The 16,652-nt window shown below is 36.7% G+C and overlaps 1 protein-coding gene across 1 annotated transcript in view; it reads right to left on the reverse strand.

Annotated features, from left to right (window-relative positions):
• ush2a (Usher syndrome 2A (autosomal recessive, mild)) overlaps positions 1–16,652 on the reverse strand; it is a 250,931-nt gene that overhangs the window by 147,821 nt on the left and 86,458 nt on the right. The window contains 10 exon segments of the mRNA XM_048191491.1: positions 4,022–4,183; positions 6,396–6,509; positions 9,337–9,522; positions 12,436–12,516; positions 13,071–13,274; positions 15,337–15,613; positions 15,903–16,033; positions 16,127–16,270; positions 16,273–16,314; positions 16,404–16,505. Of these exon segments, the coding sequence (XP_048047448.1) occupies positions 4,022–4,183; positions 6,396–6,509; positions 9,337–9,522; positions 12,436–12,516; positions 13,071–13,274; positions 15,337–15,613; positions 15,903–16,033; positions 16,127–16,270; positions 16,273–16,314; positions 16,404–16,505 (1,443 nt within the window).

A 16,652-nucleotide genomic window follows, 5' to 3' on the forward strand; every position in this document is an offset into this window, starting at 1 on the left:
CTATTTCATAAATATGTTTATTTGCACTACTGTTCACTTGCACTCTGCATTTTTATCTTCTTTAACTTTATTAATATCATAAATATGTTTATTATTTGCACTGCCGTTAAGCACAAGCGCCACATACTGTCAGGGAGTTAAATTGCATGTTCATTCTGTGCATCGCCAGTGAAAATCGCTTGGGTATGAACACAAAAAACGTCTCAAAAACGCTGGCGATAAACGCGTGCGATATTCGTCCTGGTGTGTACAGGCCTTAAGCCGGCTTTTTGATGTAAAGATGGAAGTGCTGAACTGCGTTCACTACGCCAACTGCATATGACAACAGTTCAAATTGTTAACTAAATTTGTTATTTTTGTTTTGTTTTTGTGCACAAAAAGTATTCTCGTCGCTTCATAATATTAAAGTTGAACCACTGTAGTCACAATGACTATTTTAACTGTCTTTGCTACCTTCCTGGACCTTAAAAGGTGCAATGACATGCAATATACTTCAGAAACCCTCGGAATACATCAAAAATATCTTAATTTGTCTTCTGAAGTTGAACGAAGGTCTTACGGATTTGGGACGACATGAGGGTGACTAATTAATGACAGAAATTTCATTTTTGGGTGAACTAACCCTTTAAGAATCAAAGAATCCTGAAAAAGAAATGTATCCCGGTTTCGACAAAAATATTAATTATATGACATTTAAAATATATTAAAATTGTAATAATATTTCAGAATTTTACTGTTTACTGTATTTTTAATCAAATAAAAACAGCCTTTATGAGCATTCAAAAACATTTTAAAATCTCATATATTTATATTAAGTAAATATTTAAGGAAAATAAAGAAATATGTTAGTCACAAGGTTTATTCTGTGCTTGTGAACTCTTTTCAATCCAGTAGTGGAAGTCTATACATCTATACATCTATGTGTGTGTGTGTGTGTGTGTGTGTGAGAAGGAGGGGGCTGACATTCTGAATGATTCATCTCAGAGAGAATATACCTGTCCTGAGTGTAAATTGGCCTTTTGGGGGCTCCATATCATTTAGGCATGCTTCTCACCCCGGGTCAAACGGCGGCTGGAGCATTGGAGCCTTTTAATAAAACATCTCACAATGTTCGTGCATTACCGCCAAGAGCAGGGGCTGCCGCTACTCACAAAAAGAGCACACTCCCCGTGAAAAAACAAAAACACACAAACAATGGCTGGCTGTTGGCCCTGTCTCCACTGGCAAGATGAAATACAGCAATACAAGTGACGCTCTTTAGAGCTGAGCATCTGCTCCACCTATTCACTGCAGGATGTGATTAAATCAAGAGGAACATGGACAGCCATTCCCCTAGTTCATATCTGGCCCATGCAACCACCATGTGGTTGAATTTTCTTTTATTAAAGTCAACAAGTTTTAGTTATTGAACTCCATCTTCTTCTACTGAAGCAAACATCCTGTTTGTTCTAAAGGTCAGAAAGAGTGTGAATGGTGAAGTACAACTACTGTAAATTATGACTGTGTAGTTCAACATACCTTAAATAATATTATACACAAACTACAAGGGGTAAAAATAAAATAAAATTATTCAAAATGGCCAAAATTACCCTTAAAATGCAACAATGGAAAGGATTCGCTCTGTTCAATTTTGCATTAAAGAGATTATAAGCAGGTCTCATACTGAGCCCCACATATGACATGCAGGAAAAAATATATTGTGGCAATAAAATAACTTGATCGTTCTCTCGTTTTAGTAAATAGCGGTCATGATTTACTAATTTGTTTCCTCGTTTTAAGTAAATCGTGGCCACATTGTACTAATTTGTTCCTTTATTTCTATTTAACCCTCATGTTATGTTAAATTTATGGGTACGACCTTGTGGAGTGGGTCAAATTGACCCTAACTGGATTCAATACAATTTACTTTTATTATCTATACTTTCACATATTACAAAGAATAAATATCTGAATTTATGATTTATAAAAATGTTTTTAACTGCTATTTTAAGACTGTCCCTCCCCCACACCTGTGGGACATTTGCAATTACACATTTATAACAATAATATCTTAGTCTAAACCTAAAGTAATCTTGATAAACTATATATCATTTGAAAGCTTTCAGACTCTAGTTTTCATATTTGGTTACTTATTTTCAAAAGAAAAGACAGGGCAATAGATAAATAGCGATAGATTCTCCATTTGTGATGCAGTGCCAAACTATAACGCACGTCCTGGTTCTTTCTGTGTTTTTTTTATTTATTTTTTTGTGGGTTTTAGAGGTTAAATTCATATCAAATATTAACATTACTGCCTAAACTACTTCTGAATAGGATGTCTACTTTACAAATATTTTAAAAATTATGAAAATATATGGTTCAGATCACTCAAACCATATATGGAAATCGAAGAGTCCTTATATGGTCACCAGTGGAGAGTGGAAAAGTTTGGTACTGCACCTAAAAAAATGTTTAACTGAAAGCTAATTTATTGAGGTATCAACCCTAAATTTGGCACAGAACTTCAGATGTTTGGCTTTGATTTTCTTGAAGTTTTATATATATGAAAATATATATTTTTACATTTTACATTTTCATAAACTTCTATAACTTTTTAACTTTACTTTCATAACTTTTTCTACTTCTACAATAATCTGTGACATGTCCCCATAAAAAGTTACTAAACTTAAGACTGTGCTCCAAAGTATTCAAGATTTATAACAATTTAAGTTGTAAAAGTCATTTTCATGTCTATGCTCAAAAAAGGGGACTTACAGTTAACAGGTAAAACATTTTTGTTTTCACAAACTTTGAAAAGGTTGACACTGGTGCTTCAGGACTAGAGTTGAAGAGCTCTGACATACAACAAATAAATGTTTGTTTTTTATTATTATTTTGGATCTGTACAGTTGCTTTTGAATAGCTTCCTATGAGGGTCAAATTGACCCACAAACATCAGTCATATAAACATTTTGTATACACATTTCACAACACATCAGTGTGTTGAAATGTTGTATGCATGTTCATAACCATAAACGAGAAAAAAATAAATTTCAAGAAAAATGACATAGGTTAAATTTTATTTCAGACAGCTTGAAAAAAGAAATGATAGCTCATTTTTACCCTCATTGGCTGACAATTTTCCCATATTGAAGTAAGTGTGGAAAAGCTCTTTTTTTTTTGTAGTAAAAAAACAACATAAATTATAACCAGGAAATGTTATTATTTTAGGTCTGTACAGTTGCCTTAGAACATTAAAATATGTGGGTCAAACTGACCCACAAACATCACAATCATAATAGTAATTATGTGCGACAAAACACATCAGCGTATTGAAACTCTGAATGCATGTTCATGACCCTAAATGAGAAAAAGATTAACCGACATCTCAATCAACTCAAAAATCGAAATGGGTCAAATTGACCCACAACATAACATGAGGGTTAACTAAAACGTGGCAACGATTTAGAAAAACAAGGGAACAAATTATTATATAGTGTGCACGATTTAGTAAAACAGGAACTATTTATTATATAGTGCACACGATTTAAAAATGAGGGAACAAATTGTTATATTGTGCGCACAATTTACTTAAAATGAGGGAACGAATTAGTAAATCGTGCTGACATATTAAGTTGTGGGAACAAATACATATTTTTTTCTGTATGTCATGTGTGGGGCTCCGTACATCAGACTCTACTTTTAATCCTCACAATGACAGTTTAACATGGTTCAGAAAAACATCCCTTGGACATGTGCCAGTGGCTCTTTTGTCTTTTTAAATGCTAATCATCCACTTATTTTTGTTTTCTTTCGGTATTGTTCTGTTCAATCATTTTTGCATTTAATGTGTAAACATGGACACAGTGGAGGACCAAGAGTGTCTCCTGAACAAGTAAATGTAGTTTTGCTTTTTTCTGAGCTAATCAACATTCGTTTTGTAAAAAAGAGCAAATGTCACAAATCCAGTCAATGTGTATGTGACCCTGACTGAACACTTTTCATTCAAGCAATGGATACCAGGCAGTGAAGTCTTGCTTACCTGTGATATTGAAGGTGGTTCTGTTGCCTTGGTACACAACAGTATTGTCTTTGTAGAGGATGTATTGGGTGATGATGCCGTTAGGTTTGAATGGCGGTTCCCAGTGGACAGACAGGGAGTTGGGGAAGGAGATCGCAGCAGGTGGAGAAACCTCTAGAGGAGCTATTAAAAATAAGGCAATGATAAAATTAAACAGTTAGTTACTATTTAGTGAACAATTCACAGAGACATAAATAATAAGCTTAAAAAAACTTTATCATGCATTTTAGAAATCTAGGGGTGAATTCTAAAGGTCTGAAAACTAAAAATATGACAATATTTTAATAGTAAATGTAATTATATTTTAATAATACATTATTATTTATTATACTACAGGGCTGTTGAATGTTTGTTTCTGATTATATGACAAACGTCCTAAGGTGTGCAATTTTTTTTTCAGGAAATTCACAGCTAAAGACAAGTTTTAACCGTAATACAGTTCCAAATCACTTTATCAAATTATTTTAAAGCCCATTACAGACTACAACAAAACAGACTTAACAAAAAAACAAACAAAAAAAAACACAAAGATATTGACAAGCAAATAAATATAACAAACAATAAGATAAAACTGACAAACTATTTCCATGTTTTTCCAACTAAATTAATTTTTATTTATGGAAAGCACAATTTTTCTCCAGATCTCTCTCTATCTCTGTCTCTCTCTCTGCATGCACACACGCACGCACGCACGCACGCACGCACGCACGCACGCACGCACGCACGCACGCACACACTTTATCAATAAAATAGTTTCACTAGTGAAAAGCTAGGCGAGGTACCAATGTTGCTGTTCTTGAAGCAGTTAAATTTGCAGCTTTGCTATTAGTAAAGACGCTGCTGCCAAACGCTGCAAAGATGCACAGAATCAGGTAACTGCATTAGTCTGGATATCAATGGACTCCATTACTAGCTCTAAAATGATGTTTTGGAATTAGCAAAGGAGGTTCGGGATGAGATGCGTAAGAAATTAATCCTACATACAGTACAAGAGCACTTTAAGTATAAAAACAATGTCTCGACGTGTGGTAAACATATTATAAGCTGAATAAAGGGCTTTTTTTCCCCTAATAATTTAATTATTCCTTCCTTATTTAACTGGTTAAATAATAAGAATAAAGATTTTCATATTTTACAGTGTTTATATAATGGTTTATAATTAAATAAAACATAATAATAATAAAAAAAAGAAATATTTAAGGTTCTGTACTACGTCTAGGTTGATAATCAAATGAAATACATTGTGACAGACAAAGTCTGCCTCAATGGTCAAACATGTTCTGAGCAAGAGTAAGTTGAGAATGAAGTTGCTTCTGTATGTGGCATTAAAACAATGTTAAAAATGTCTCTCATGGAGAATCGATACTGTAATTTGGGTAAGTAATCAAGTCCACATCAGATCGATTTTTTTCACTCCACGATGACCCTTAATGTCATACTATCCTTTAAACAAGGCTATTTAGGCCAAGTTAGATTAAAATGCTATCTACATTTTTCAGCCTCTGCACTCACTGCTAAAAGAGAGAAATCTGACAATATCGGCCTGAAAGCGAGCTCATTTTATTTGGAACCAGCTCTATTTCTGCAATCAGACAGAGAAAATAATTGCTGCTGACAATTAATCTGTCTTTATTCTTGCTGTTTCATGTAGGAAAAAGGCTCTCGGTCAATAGACATGACATTTTTTTCCTCCCTGACTGAGGAAGAAGGTTCTTTGTCTTGCCTGTGCGGTCAGACAGATGTGAAGGCAATAAAGAATGAGCCTGGAAGAGTTGAAAGAGAGAGAGAGAGAGAGAGAAATGATGTTTGCCACGGTGCGCTCGCACCACAGGAGCGGGCCTCACCGGATTGAACGAGAACGGTGGAAATGGGCCGCTTGATTCTCAATTTCATACTTTTCGGCTGCACAATCAATTCTTTTTAGCCCAAACTGTCTTTAGATTTACTCCTCTGGTTGAGTGAAATGAAGAAGCTTTCATTAATCTTTCAGATGCCTTACATTAAGACAAGGCTCTTCCATGAACAATGTAACAGCAATTAAAAAGCCCATTAATCTGCATTACAGCTATTAAAGATGCATGTCATTAAAGGGGGGAGAGTTCAATCCCGCACTTACCCCGTTCCTAAAACCACTCTCTCCAAAAAACGGGAATAAGAACGAGACGGGAAAATAAAAAAATAAATAAGATGGAGCAATTACAGCCTGGCATTGCACTTTGTCATCAAATTAGTTTGGAGTTTTCAAGCAAATGGCTCGGCACTATTTGAGCCCCTCTCGTCACTTTTATTATTCATCAAAGAAATGTGGGAGTCAGGACCTTCTAAATGACTTTACCCTCTTGTGGAGTGCTGAAGCCGGTGGCAAGCGGGCTCTCGCTGCACCCGGCCTGAGTGCACGCCGTTAGGGTAATACTGTAGCTGCTAAAAGGAGCCAAGCCACTTAAAGTGCCTGCGAAAGAAGAGAGGAAGAGAACGTTTCAGAGAGCAAGAGGCAAATGTCATTCTTTTCTCTTCCATATTTCAAAAAGTGGGCCTCCCCAACTCTGCTTCCTAAAGACTTAATGCAATGGCTTTTCAAACACAGCATAATATAACCATCACTTCTGATAATAGGTCTGGATTTAAAAAGGTCTTTATTATCAAACAGTAATATCTCCTATTAATCAGATGGATGGAAAGTGATGCGGCCTTTGCTATTCAGGATATGGGACACTAATGACGTTATTTAATGGATAAAGTGGCTGATGCTATTTAAAGGGGGTTTCTTGCACGCTATGAAAGTCACTATCCAGGCCTGCTGTGATCAATATGACTCTGACTTTAATTCATCGCTCAGTACTTTTACTCATTAGTGATTGTTTGTGAAGATGCTATAGACGTGGTCTAAGTTCAGTAAGGTTTGTTCTCGGCTTGTGCTTTGCTGTTCAGTTTTGACAGGATCACAGACATCCAATCAAATTATATTCTGCCACAAATTCACCTGCCACTAAGAAGTTGGTTAAATTAGGCCCTCATGCTCCAAAAATACGAACAAAAACTACTTAAAGTAAAAGAAAATATGACCCACACTACATAGGTTTGTGTCAATCGCAATTAATTGTTCACCATGAAATATCAGTTACAGAGTGCATTAACCATCTAAATTAGATTGACCTTTAGAAACCAAACTTTAAAACAATAAATATTGAAAACAACAGCTCTGTTATGATTAATGAATTAGAACAGATGACCCCAGCGAGTACAGTTTTTAATTCATCTTTAGACTTTAAAACAGGATTTATTTTTTAAATTTGTCATCCAAAATAAAGGCAGGATCCATTTAATGGAGTGTGTGAGTGAATCTTTGGCAAGCATCCACTGTATCCATGTAGCAGACAGATTTTGGAAGAGTTGGAAGGTAAACACCCCAGCCGAGCCATAATTGGCCAGGTAAGTGTAACTTTCTTTTTTTTTAGTCAGACGTCTTTTAATTCAATTAAGAGCCTGACCTGCTCTCCTCTCGTTACCCACTCATTTGCTTTCGGAGTTTTTATCTGCCCGTGTAATTCTGCTTTTGGTGTCACAGCTATCATAAATTAGTGCAGCTTAGGCTTGCGTGGGTTGAAGCGTGCCAAGAACAAGGCAAAAAAAAGGGTCTTCTTGTTTCGCTTTGCCCGGAGACAGAGTCTAACCACAGTGATTGGTCATCTGAGAACGTAATCGTTGTTTCAAGATCCTCATTTGTTCTTTGAAGTAATTTCAAGTAACCAAGCAGATTTTCAGTCTATAAACTTGCAATGTCACATAGGGAACACTGTCGTGACTACAGATCGTCTGGAGCATCACTGCATTTTGCGTTTAAAGGGATAGCTCACCAAAAAAATGAAAATTCTGTTATTTACTCACCCTCCTGTCATTCCAAACTTGTATGACTTTATGACTTCCAGAGAACGCAAAAAAAAAAAGATGTTTAACAGAATGGCTGGGCTGCTTTCTTCATGCACCAAAAAGAACACAACAAGCACAATAAAAGTGGTCCATAAAACTTGTGCACTATATTCTGAGTCTTCTGAAGTCATGTGATAGCTCAGTGTGAGTAACAAACTTACTTATTCACTGAAAATTTTGATTTACAGCCATGGTCACCATTCACTAAAAACTGTGCTTAATTGTATTGAAAGTGCAAGTGTAGTATACATCATTTTAAATGATTATGTTATAATAATGTATCGTCAAGCTTTAAAGAAGTATACTTACTTTTATGTATTGACTAGCATACATAAAGCACTTGATTGTAATTTTGTGTGTTATTTGATGTTACTTTTAAAGTTAATACCTTTTAAAAGGTACTAAATTACAACATCATTACAAAATTACAAATATATTTACACATGACATACAAGTTTCAATAGAAATGACATTAAAGTATATTTTAGCTTAGCAAAAACACATATACATTAAACAGAACTCTTTAACTATATTGCAAAGACAATAGAAGTAATTATGAAATTACATACAGCATAAAGATGTACTTATCAAGTCAAGTCAAGTCACCTTTATTTATATAGCGCTTTTTACAATGCAGATTGTGTCAAAGCAGCTTTACATTGAAAACTGGTACATAATTTGGCTGCACAGCAGCTCTTAAATAATAGTGTCAATGCAGGCAGATCAGAAGCACTGTTGAATAAATGTCAAAAATACTGTTGAATATCAAATGTCAAGTCAAATGTCAAGTGTCCCCAACTAAGCAAGCCAAAGGCGACAGCGGCAAGCGTACTTATGTCCTATTGAAGTTGGTCAAAAAAAGTCAACTAATTATATTAAATATAAATTTAAACTATTTTATATTTATATTTAATTGTTAATAACATGCAAGTGCTCAAGAACATTACATTTAGCTTGCACTTAAGTATATTGGTTTAAAGTATTATTATTTCTATAATAATTACTCTTGTTAAAAAGCATGTAAAAGTGTACTTATTTTTCACAAAGAACTCCATGGAAGAAACAGTCAGATGGGTCTCGAAACACATGAGGGTGAAAAAAAGTATGACAGTTTTCATTTATGGGTGAACTATTCCTTTAAATGTGTTTTGGACATTTCGCACAGGTTATTGTCAGCTAAAATAATAGCCAATTCAAAATCAACGTCTTATTTTTTCCCTTCATGACCTTAATGTTAAGTATGTATTTTCCAGCTATTAAAATGGCACTGAGGTCTCTGAGAGCCCAAACAGAACATGAGGGTTAAAAGGTGTCAGAGCCAAGCTCCAGGCGGACGGCGAGGCCCTTACCTGTCAGGTGCAGAGAGTGGGGGAAGGTGGCGCTGATGGGGGACGAGGAGGGACGGTCCCGGCTGTACGCTTTCAGTACGTACTTCTCAATTACACCTCTGACCTCTGCCGGCTCCTCCCAGCTCACCTCCACGCTGGAACCATTTACACTCCCAACTCTGGAGGGAGGCAGCACACTTTGTGGAACTGTACAGGAAATAATAGGTGAGAGAGACACGTGGAGAAGAAAAGCAAGAGAAAGAGAGAGAGAGGCAAAGTAAGGGGGAGGAGAGGAACGAGAGTGTGAGAATCCAATTGGGAAAGAGAGAAAGTGTGTGTCAGGCCAAAGAAAAGCAGCACACACATTCCTCACTTTTAATAGACACAGTAAATCATATCCAACCATTAGCATAAATACAATTTATTAGAGTTGTAACTTTTTCAGCACTGATTTAATATGACTGTACATCCAGCGTTCATTCCGGGCTATATTTCACACCCATCAAGCGACGGCTTGCTTTCTCTTCAGGATTCACATTTTAGGGGGCATAAATAAAACAGTCGAACATATGCAGAAATGCAACAAGCATCATTTATGATGTGTCACGGACTACAGAATCTCTTTAACACTCGTTTATACAGTCAAAACAAGCCAGACAGCAGACGTGTGTGATATATCCACCACTGGAAAGCTGGTCTGACCTATAATACAGTGTATACAAATTTAAGTAGGAAGTCTTTGTGATTCATCATCTGTACCAACAGCGCTGGTATTACAAATTTCAAAGGTGTTTTTAACCAAATAACCCTGCTGTTGAACAGCAGAAAGCAAATGTGTAACTATAGAGAGAGTGGAAAAGAAATCTGACAGAATGAACGTAGCCTAATTGACCATTCGCAAAGACCCGCCCCCGTTAGTTACTGTTGCTTCATCCGACAAGCCATGCCGCTCTCACACCACACATCATGTTCTCAAGCAGCAGTGTTGCCAAGTCTGCGGTTTTCCCGTGAAATTGGGCTACATTTACACTGTTGCCGCAGGCTGTTTTTCATGTCCACGGGTTGAGGCGATCCCAAATAACATGATATTTAGCACCTTTAGCTCCAGGGGAACCCCGCCAAAAACACAGATTTTACCCCCTGGAATGCGATTTTTACTGTGGCACCCCCCTGAAACACGACTGGGCTAGTTTTTTTTTAGTAGCAATTGGGCGAGTTTTGTTGTGAAAACCTGGCAACCCAAGCAGTGAAAAATACATTGTGGAGCAAAGAGGACACTGACAATGCGTCGACAGACAAGACAGAGCAGGGTACTTTTGATATGAAACAAAGTGTCAAATTTTGTACTTTTTAAAGAAATTTAAATAATAAATACTAGTTTGTGGCTCTTTAATGTGTCATGACAGATCGCTGTACCGCCTCAGTTCAAGCGGCTCGTGAACTGTTCATCTCTTCCTACTAGTTAATTTATAGCATCAAATAAATGTTGTTTCAACCGCGGAAAGACGTCAGTACACACCATTTTTCAAGTTTAAGTCAACCAATGTTAATCTGCTAAATCCACTGACTGCTTTGTTAAACAGTGGATTCGGCGTTATGATTGGTTAGATCGCCTGTCAATCAAACTCCAGGCGAAGGGTCAATTAAAGACAAAATGAAATCAAAATTGACCCTATTTACTTTCTTAATGCACGTTCCTGGTGCTATTGGGAGCAATTCATCTGGGTATGTTTCTTCAAAGAAAATACATAGTTTGTTTACTTAATATCTGTTCAAGTCCTCCGTTTCAATCATAAATGCATCAAATTACATAGGAAATTTACTTATAAGGTGACCTGACGTAATTAAGGTGTTATTTAAAAATACATATTTATAACTATTAAAATGTGTCCATGTATTTCATAGCCCAATTTAGCTTTTAAAGTCTAATTCTTTGTTGTGTGCTTAATTATGCACAATTAATTTAATTAAATATATTTAACCACTTGAGCATCATTTTACATGTCTGAGCCTCTTCATTTCAATATACTGTAGACACCATCAACCTTCTCTCACTTTCTCTCCTCCATACACAGTCTTCATCTGTAATAAGGCAGTGTGGGTGATGCATGCTCTTACAGAGAGCTTCACGATAAGCTATCTCCAAGCAGATCTCATCTCCTTGACTGCTACATATATTGTACAGATAAGAATAAAATGGGTTGGCCTGAAAACTATGACACAAACAAATATCAGTATAGAGCCTGTAGTGCTGGCTAAGTTGTACTGTTGGCCTTTTTGTCTGACATGAGGGAGTAAGAGTGTGTGTGCTGAGTATAAATGACAGTAAAGTATAAAAGCACACTGTATTTTTTTGGAAACATAAACTTAATCTGTAATTACTGAGCAAAATTATACGATAAATTGAACATTATGTATTTACCTACAGTAATTATATATTATTGTAAATTACATTACCGTTCAAAGCTTTTTTTTTTTTTTTTTTTTTTTTTTTTTTTTGACAGAAGTCTCTTATGCTCACCAAGGCAGCATTTATTTGATAAAAATACAATAAAAAATGGTAATATTGTGAAAAATTATTATTTAAATTTAAAATTATTTTCTATTGTAATATATTTTAAAATGTAATGCATACCTGTGATGGCAAAGCTGATTGCAAGCATCATAACTCCAGTATTTAGTGTTGCATGATCCTTCAGAAATCATTCTAATATGCTGATTCGCTGCTCAGGAAACATTTCTTATTATTATCCCTATTATTATGTTGAAAACAATTGTGCTGCTTAATATGTTTGTGTAAACCATAATACAAGATTCTTTGATGAATAGAAAAGAACAGCATTTATTTGAAATAGAAATATTTGTTAACATTATAATTGTTTTTATTGTCACTTTTGTCAATTTAATGCATCTTTCCTTAATAAAAAATATTAATTTAAAAAATAAATAAATAAATAAATAAATAAAATAAACATCTTATTGACCCAAACCTTTGAACGGTAGTAGTGTATATATGTTTTATCTCATTATGGTAAGTGCATACATCAGACTATAGGATTCTACCAGTGAGATCCAAATCCTAATTACTGATATTTGACTACCTATTGGCACCTATCCTACCTGTCTCTCTGCTGCGTCCCCGTTGCCAGGGCCCGGCTGTCCAACCTCCTTCTCCTAATGCCATCACTCTGTACAAATACTCTGTACACAAAGAGAGAGAGAGAGAGAGAGAGAGAAGCATTTAAAAATAAATCTGCTTTCTCAATACAATTCAATATAAAAAACAGCTTCATGTATTGACAATTTGAGTTATTTCAGTGAATATTTCTCTTGGTGAGAAAGTCTATACTCTAAGTCTGTTGTGTGAACACAAAAACTGTTTCTCGCTCCATCTCAATCACTCACAAGAGAGGTACCTCGGCTATATTTGTCCGTGTGCATTAGCTAAGGTGCAGTTCTCAACAGTTTTGCAGTATTGCTGATGAAGGGGACAGCAGTAGCTGTTTTAGATATGACCTCTCTGTGCCCCTGGTGTCGTGTCTGCGTCCATTGCTGGACTGGACGTATTATGTTGTTCTTCTGTTTGGTCTTTACAATAACAAACCCCAAGCAGAAAGGACAAATCAGGCCAAACAATCGCCTGACACAGAGGCAAGGCAGGCAACACGAGGCCAAAATAGCTGCGGGTCAATGAGGCTTGGCTACCGCGCTGATGGGGACTGTGCTTGCGAAAAGGGGTCGGATGCTGCTTTTACCCGTGAAGGGCTGCAGTGTCAGGTCCTCTGCGCTCCTGTCTCTGCCTGTGTACACCAGAATGGAGTCGTTTCCCCTGCAGTTAACGCTGGTGTCAGCTGACAGGCATCCATCCAGATTGACTCTGACAGCACTGCTGGACACGGCCGCCAAGCTTACGACAGGCCCGCGTGCGAATCTAACATCCCTGATGCAGCCGCCAAAACCTGCAGAGCAGCACAGAAGAGGATGAAAGAGAGACAAAGACAGAAGGACAGACAAAGAGAGAAAGATGTTCAAATCACATTCTGAACTGGCCCGCTTTATCCGAAACAACAAAAACTGTCGGTAAACTCCAGATAGATTGAGTACATTTCTCAGTTATGTCATTTTGAAACCATGATTCTATTACTATATGGGTCCAATGTTTTGTTCTTTTTTGTTAACCTGTTGGTTCATTATCAGAGAAATAACATAAAATATAATTAATTATAAAAATAATAATTAATTTACAATTAATATATAAGGACAAAAGTATAGGGACACACCTCTTAAATATTGAAATCAGCTGTTTTAATCAGACCCATTGCCACAGGTGTATAAAATCAAGCACCTTTTGTGAAAAAAATGGGTTGTTCTGAAAAGCCCAGTGAATTCAAGCCTGGTAGTGTGATAGGATGCCAGTTCGTGAAATTAAAGGGATAGTTCACCCAAAAATGAAAATGATGTCATCATTTACTCACCCTCATGTTGTTCCAAACCTGTATGAATTTCTTTCTTCTGTTGAACACAAAAGAAGACATCTTAAAAAATGTTGGTAACCAGACAGTTGATGGTAGCCTTAGACTTCCATAGTATTGTTTTTCCCTACTATGGAAGTCAATGGCTACATCAACTGTTTAGGTGATGATAAATGGGGCAACTTTTTGAGCAATGTTGCCGGGCAATTTTGCAGAGTGATGTTTCTTGGATACTTTCCCAATGAGAATGGGAAACAAATTTCTATCTGGATACTTTAGATCGAAATTTGTTGCCCATTCTCAATAGGAAAGTACCCAAGCAACATTGCTCGGCAAAACTGCCCGGCAACATTGCTCAAAAAGTTGCCCCATGTATCATCACCTTTTGATTACCAACATTCTTTAAAATATCTTCTTTTGCGTTCAACAGAAGAAAGAAACTCTTACGGGTTTGGAGCAACTTGAGGGTGAGTAAGTGATGACAAATTTTCAGTTTTGGGTAAGCAATCCCTTTAAAGGTGCTTTTAAAAGATGTAATATAAGTCTAAGGTGTCCCCTGAATGTGTCTGTGAAGTTTCAGCTCAAAATACCCCATAGATTTTTTTTAATTCATTTTTTTAACTGCCTATTTTGGGGCATCATTATAAATGAGCCGATTCAGGGTGTGTGGCCCTTTAAATCTGGTGTTCCACGCCCCAAGAGCTCGCGCTTGCCTTAAACAACATAAAAAAAAGTTCAAACAGCTAATATAACCCTCAAAATGGATCTTTACAAAGTGTTCGTCATGCAGCATGTCTAATCGCGTAAGTACAGTGTTTATTTTGATGTTTACATTGATTCTGAATGAGTTTGAGGCTATGCTCCGTGGCTAACGGCTAATGCTACACTGTTGGAGAGATTTATAAAGAATGAAGTTGTGTTTATGAATTATACAGACTGCAAGTGTTTAAAAATGAAAATAGTGACGGCTCTTGTCTCCGTGAATACAGTAAGAAACGATGGTAACTTTAACCACATTTAACAGTACATTAGCAACATGCTAACGAAACATTTAGAAAGACAATTTACAAATATCACTAAAAATATAATGTAATCATGAATCATGTCAGTTATTATTGCTCCATCTGCCATTTTTTGCTATTGTCCTTGCTTGCTTACCTAGTCTGTTTATTCAGCTGTGCACATTCAAACGTTCTGCTCTTGTGTAATGCCTTTCATAATGTTGGGAACATGGGCTGGCATATGCAAATATTGGGGCGTACACCCCAACTGTTACGTAACAGTCGGTGTTATGTTGAGATTCGCCTGTTCTTCGGAGGTCTTTTAAACAAATGAGATTTATATAAGAAGGAGGAAACAATGGTGTTTGAGACTCACTCTATGTCTTTTCCATGTACTGAACTCTTGTTATTTAACTATGCCGAGGTAAATTCAATTTTTGAATCTAGGGCACCTTTAAATCCCTGCTAAATATTCCTATCCCAGAAGAGTGGAAGCTGTTATATCGGCATACACACATATATACACAAATAAACCTGAAGTGTCTCACCATGCAGAAGGCTGTGTTTGTTCAGTGCTGGGTGCACTACTCCAGGTGGGACTCCCCCTACATAGAGTGGAGAGCTGATGGTCAGAGGGCCACCCATGCCTTTCCTTTCCTGTTCATATACGTCATTGAGGCCAGCACTCGCTAACAGGCCTCTCTTCAGCACACTCAAAGTGTTCCATCCCCCGTCACAGTAGGACAGGCCCACCCATACGCTCAACTCTGCCGTCTGTTCACCCCAACGCAACAGCCAGAAGAGAACTCCACCCTGCAGCTCTGCCTGAATGACACACACACCTGTTACAATGATGTTTTGAAACACTCTACAAATTAATTTCAGCTTATTTGTGTAATTATAATTTTTACATGATTATTAAAATGAATTAATTTAATTAATTGCAATTAATCAACGAAATACTAGCAAACACTTTCAACATTGAGGTGGTATTTGAATCGCTCCAACAACATGACTAATCGTGCTAAATTTTGTTAATTATTTATAATTAATTGCACTAAATTGAGTGCAAGTTAAACTGATAGCCCTAATGTTTAGATTTAAGCAAACTTACCAAAATGAAATCCTTCCCATCTACATCGTAGGCGAACAATAGCAGTGCATTTAGTTGATCAGTTTTGAACTCAAATGATATTTCGAAATAATCTCCACCAGTGAATATTTCAGGCTTGACCTTCAAAAACCCTGAATATAAAAAAGAAATAGATTTGTTAGGGAACTCAACATTAACATTACAAATTATCCGATCACGTAAAAGAAGTTTAAATCAGGTAGTACCATGTCCTAGGAAGTAGGCCCCATCTTCAGAAACAGCAGGACAGCCCTCCCAGCTTTCATAGGTCTCATGTTTTTCTAGTGCTGATTCCCAGTCCAGAGGCTCCCATACTTCAGTAGTGCCACTGGATTTCTGCACCCTCAAACCCTTAAACAACCAGCAAACCCATGTTGCACCAGCTTGGCTTGACCTGTATACATATAATAAGTACTCACAACTCTCCGTAGATATTGATTTCTACTGTCAGTTATCAGGAAATTCCATTCAGAGATAAATTACCAGTGTCTTGTCTAAGAAGGGTGAAATTCTCTGGAATCCCTCCGATGAAGACGCCCGTATTCTGACCGATGATGGTGCTCCCACTTGTAGCTGATGCCGATCCTGTAGAAGGACAAAATATGAGCTGATACCCCTAAGGATGCGCCAATGCTAAATCAATACAATAATGCTCTTCTGAGACAGTAATCAAAGCAGGGCACAGCAGTATTTTAACAACTTTATTGTTACATGTCAATGGTTTCAGTTGGT

Source organism: Megalobrama amblycephala, linkage group LG5 (assembly GCF_018812025.1).
Source record: "Megalobrama amblycephala isolate DHTTF-2021 linkage group LG5, ASM1881202v1, whole genome shotgun sequence".
Classification (NCBI taxonomy): Eukaryota; Metazoa; Chordata; class Actinopteri; order Cypriniformes; family Xenocyprididae; genus Megalobrama; species Megalobrama amblycephala.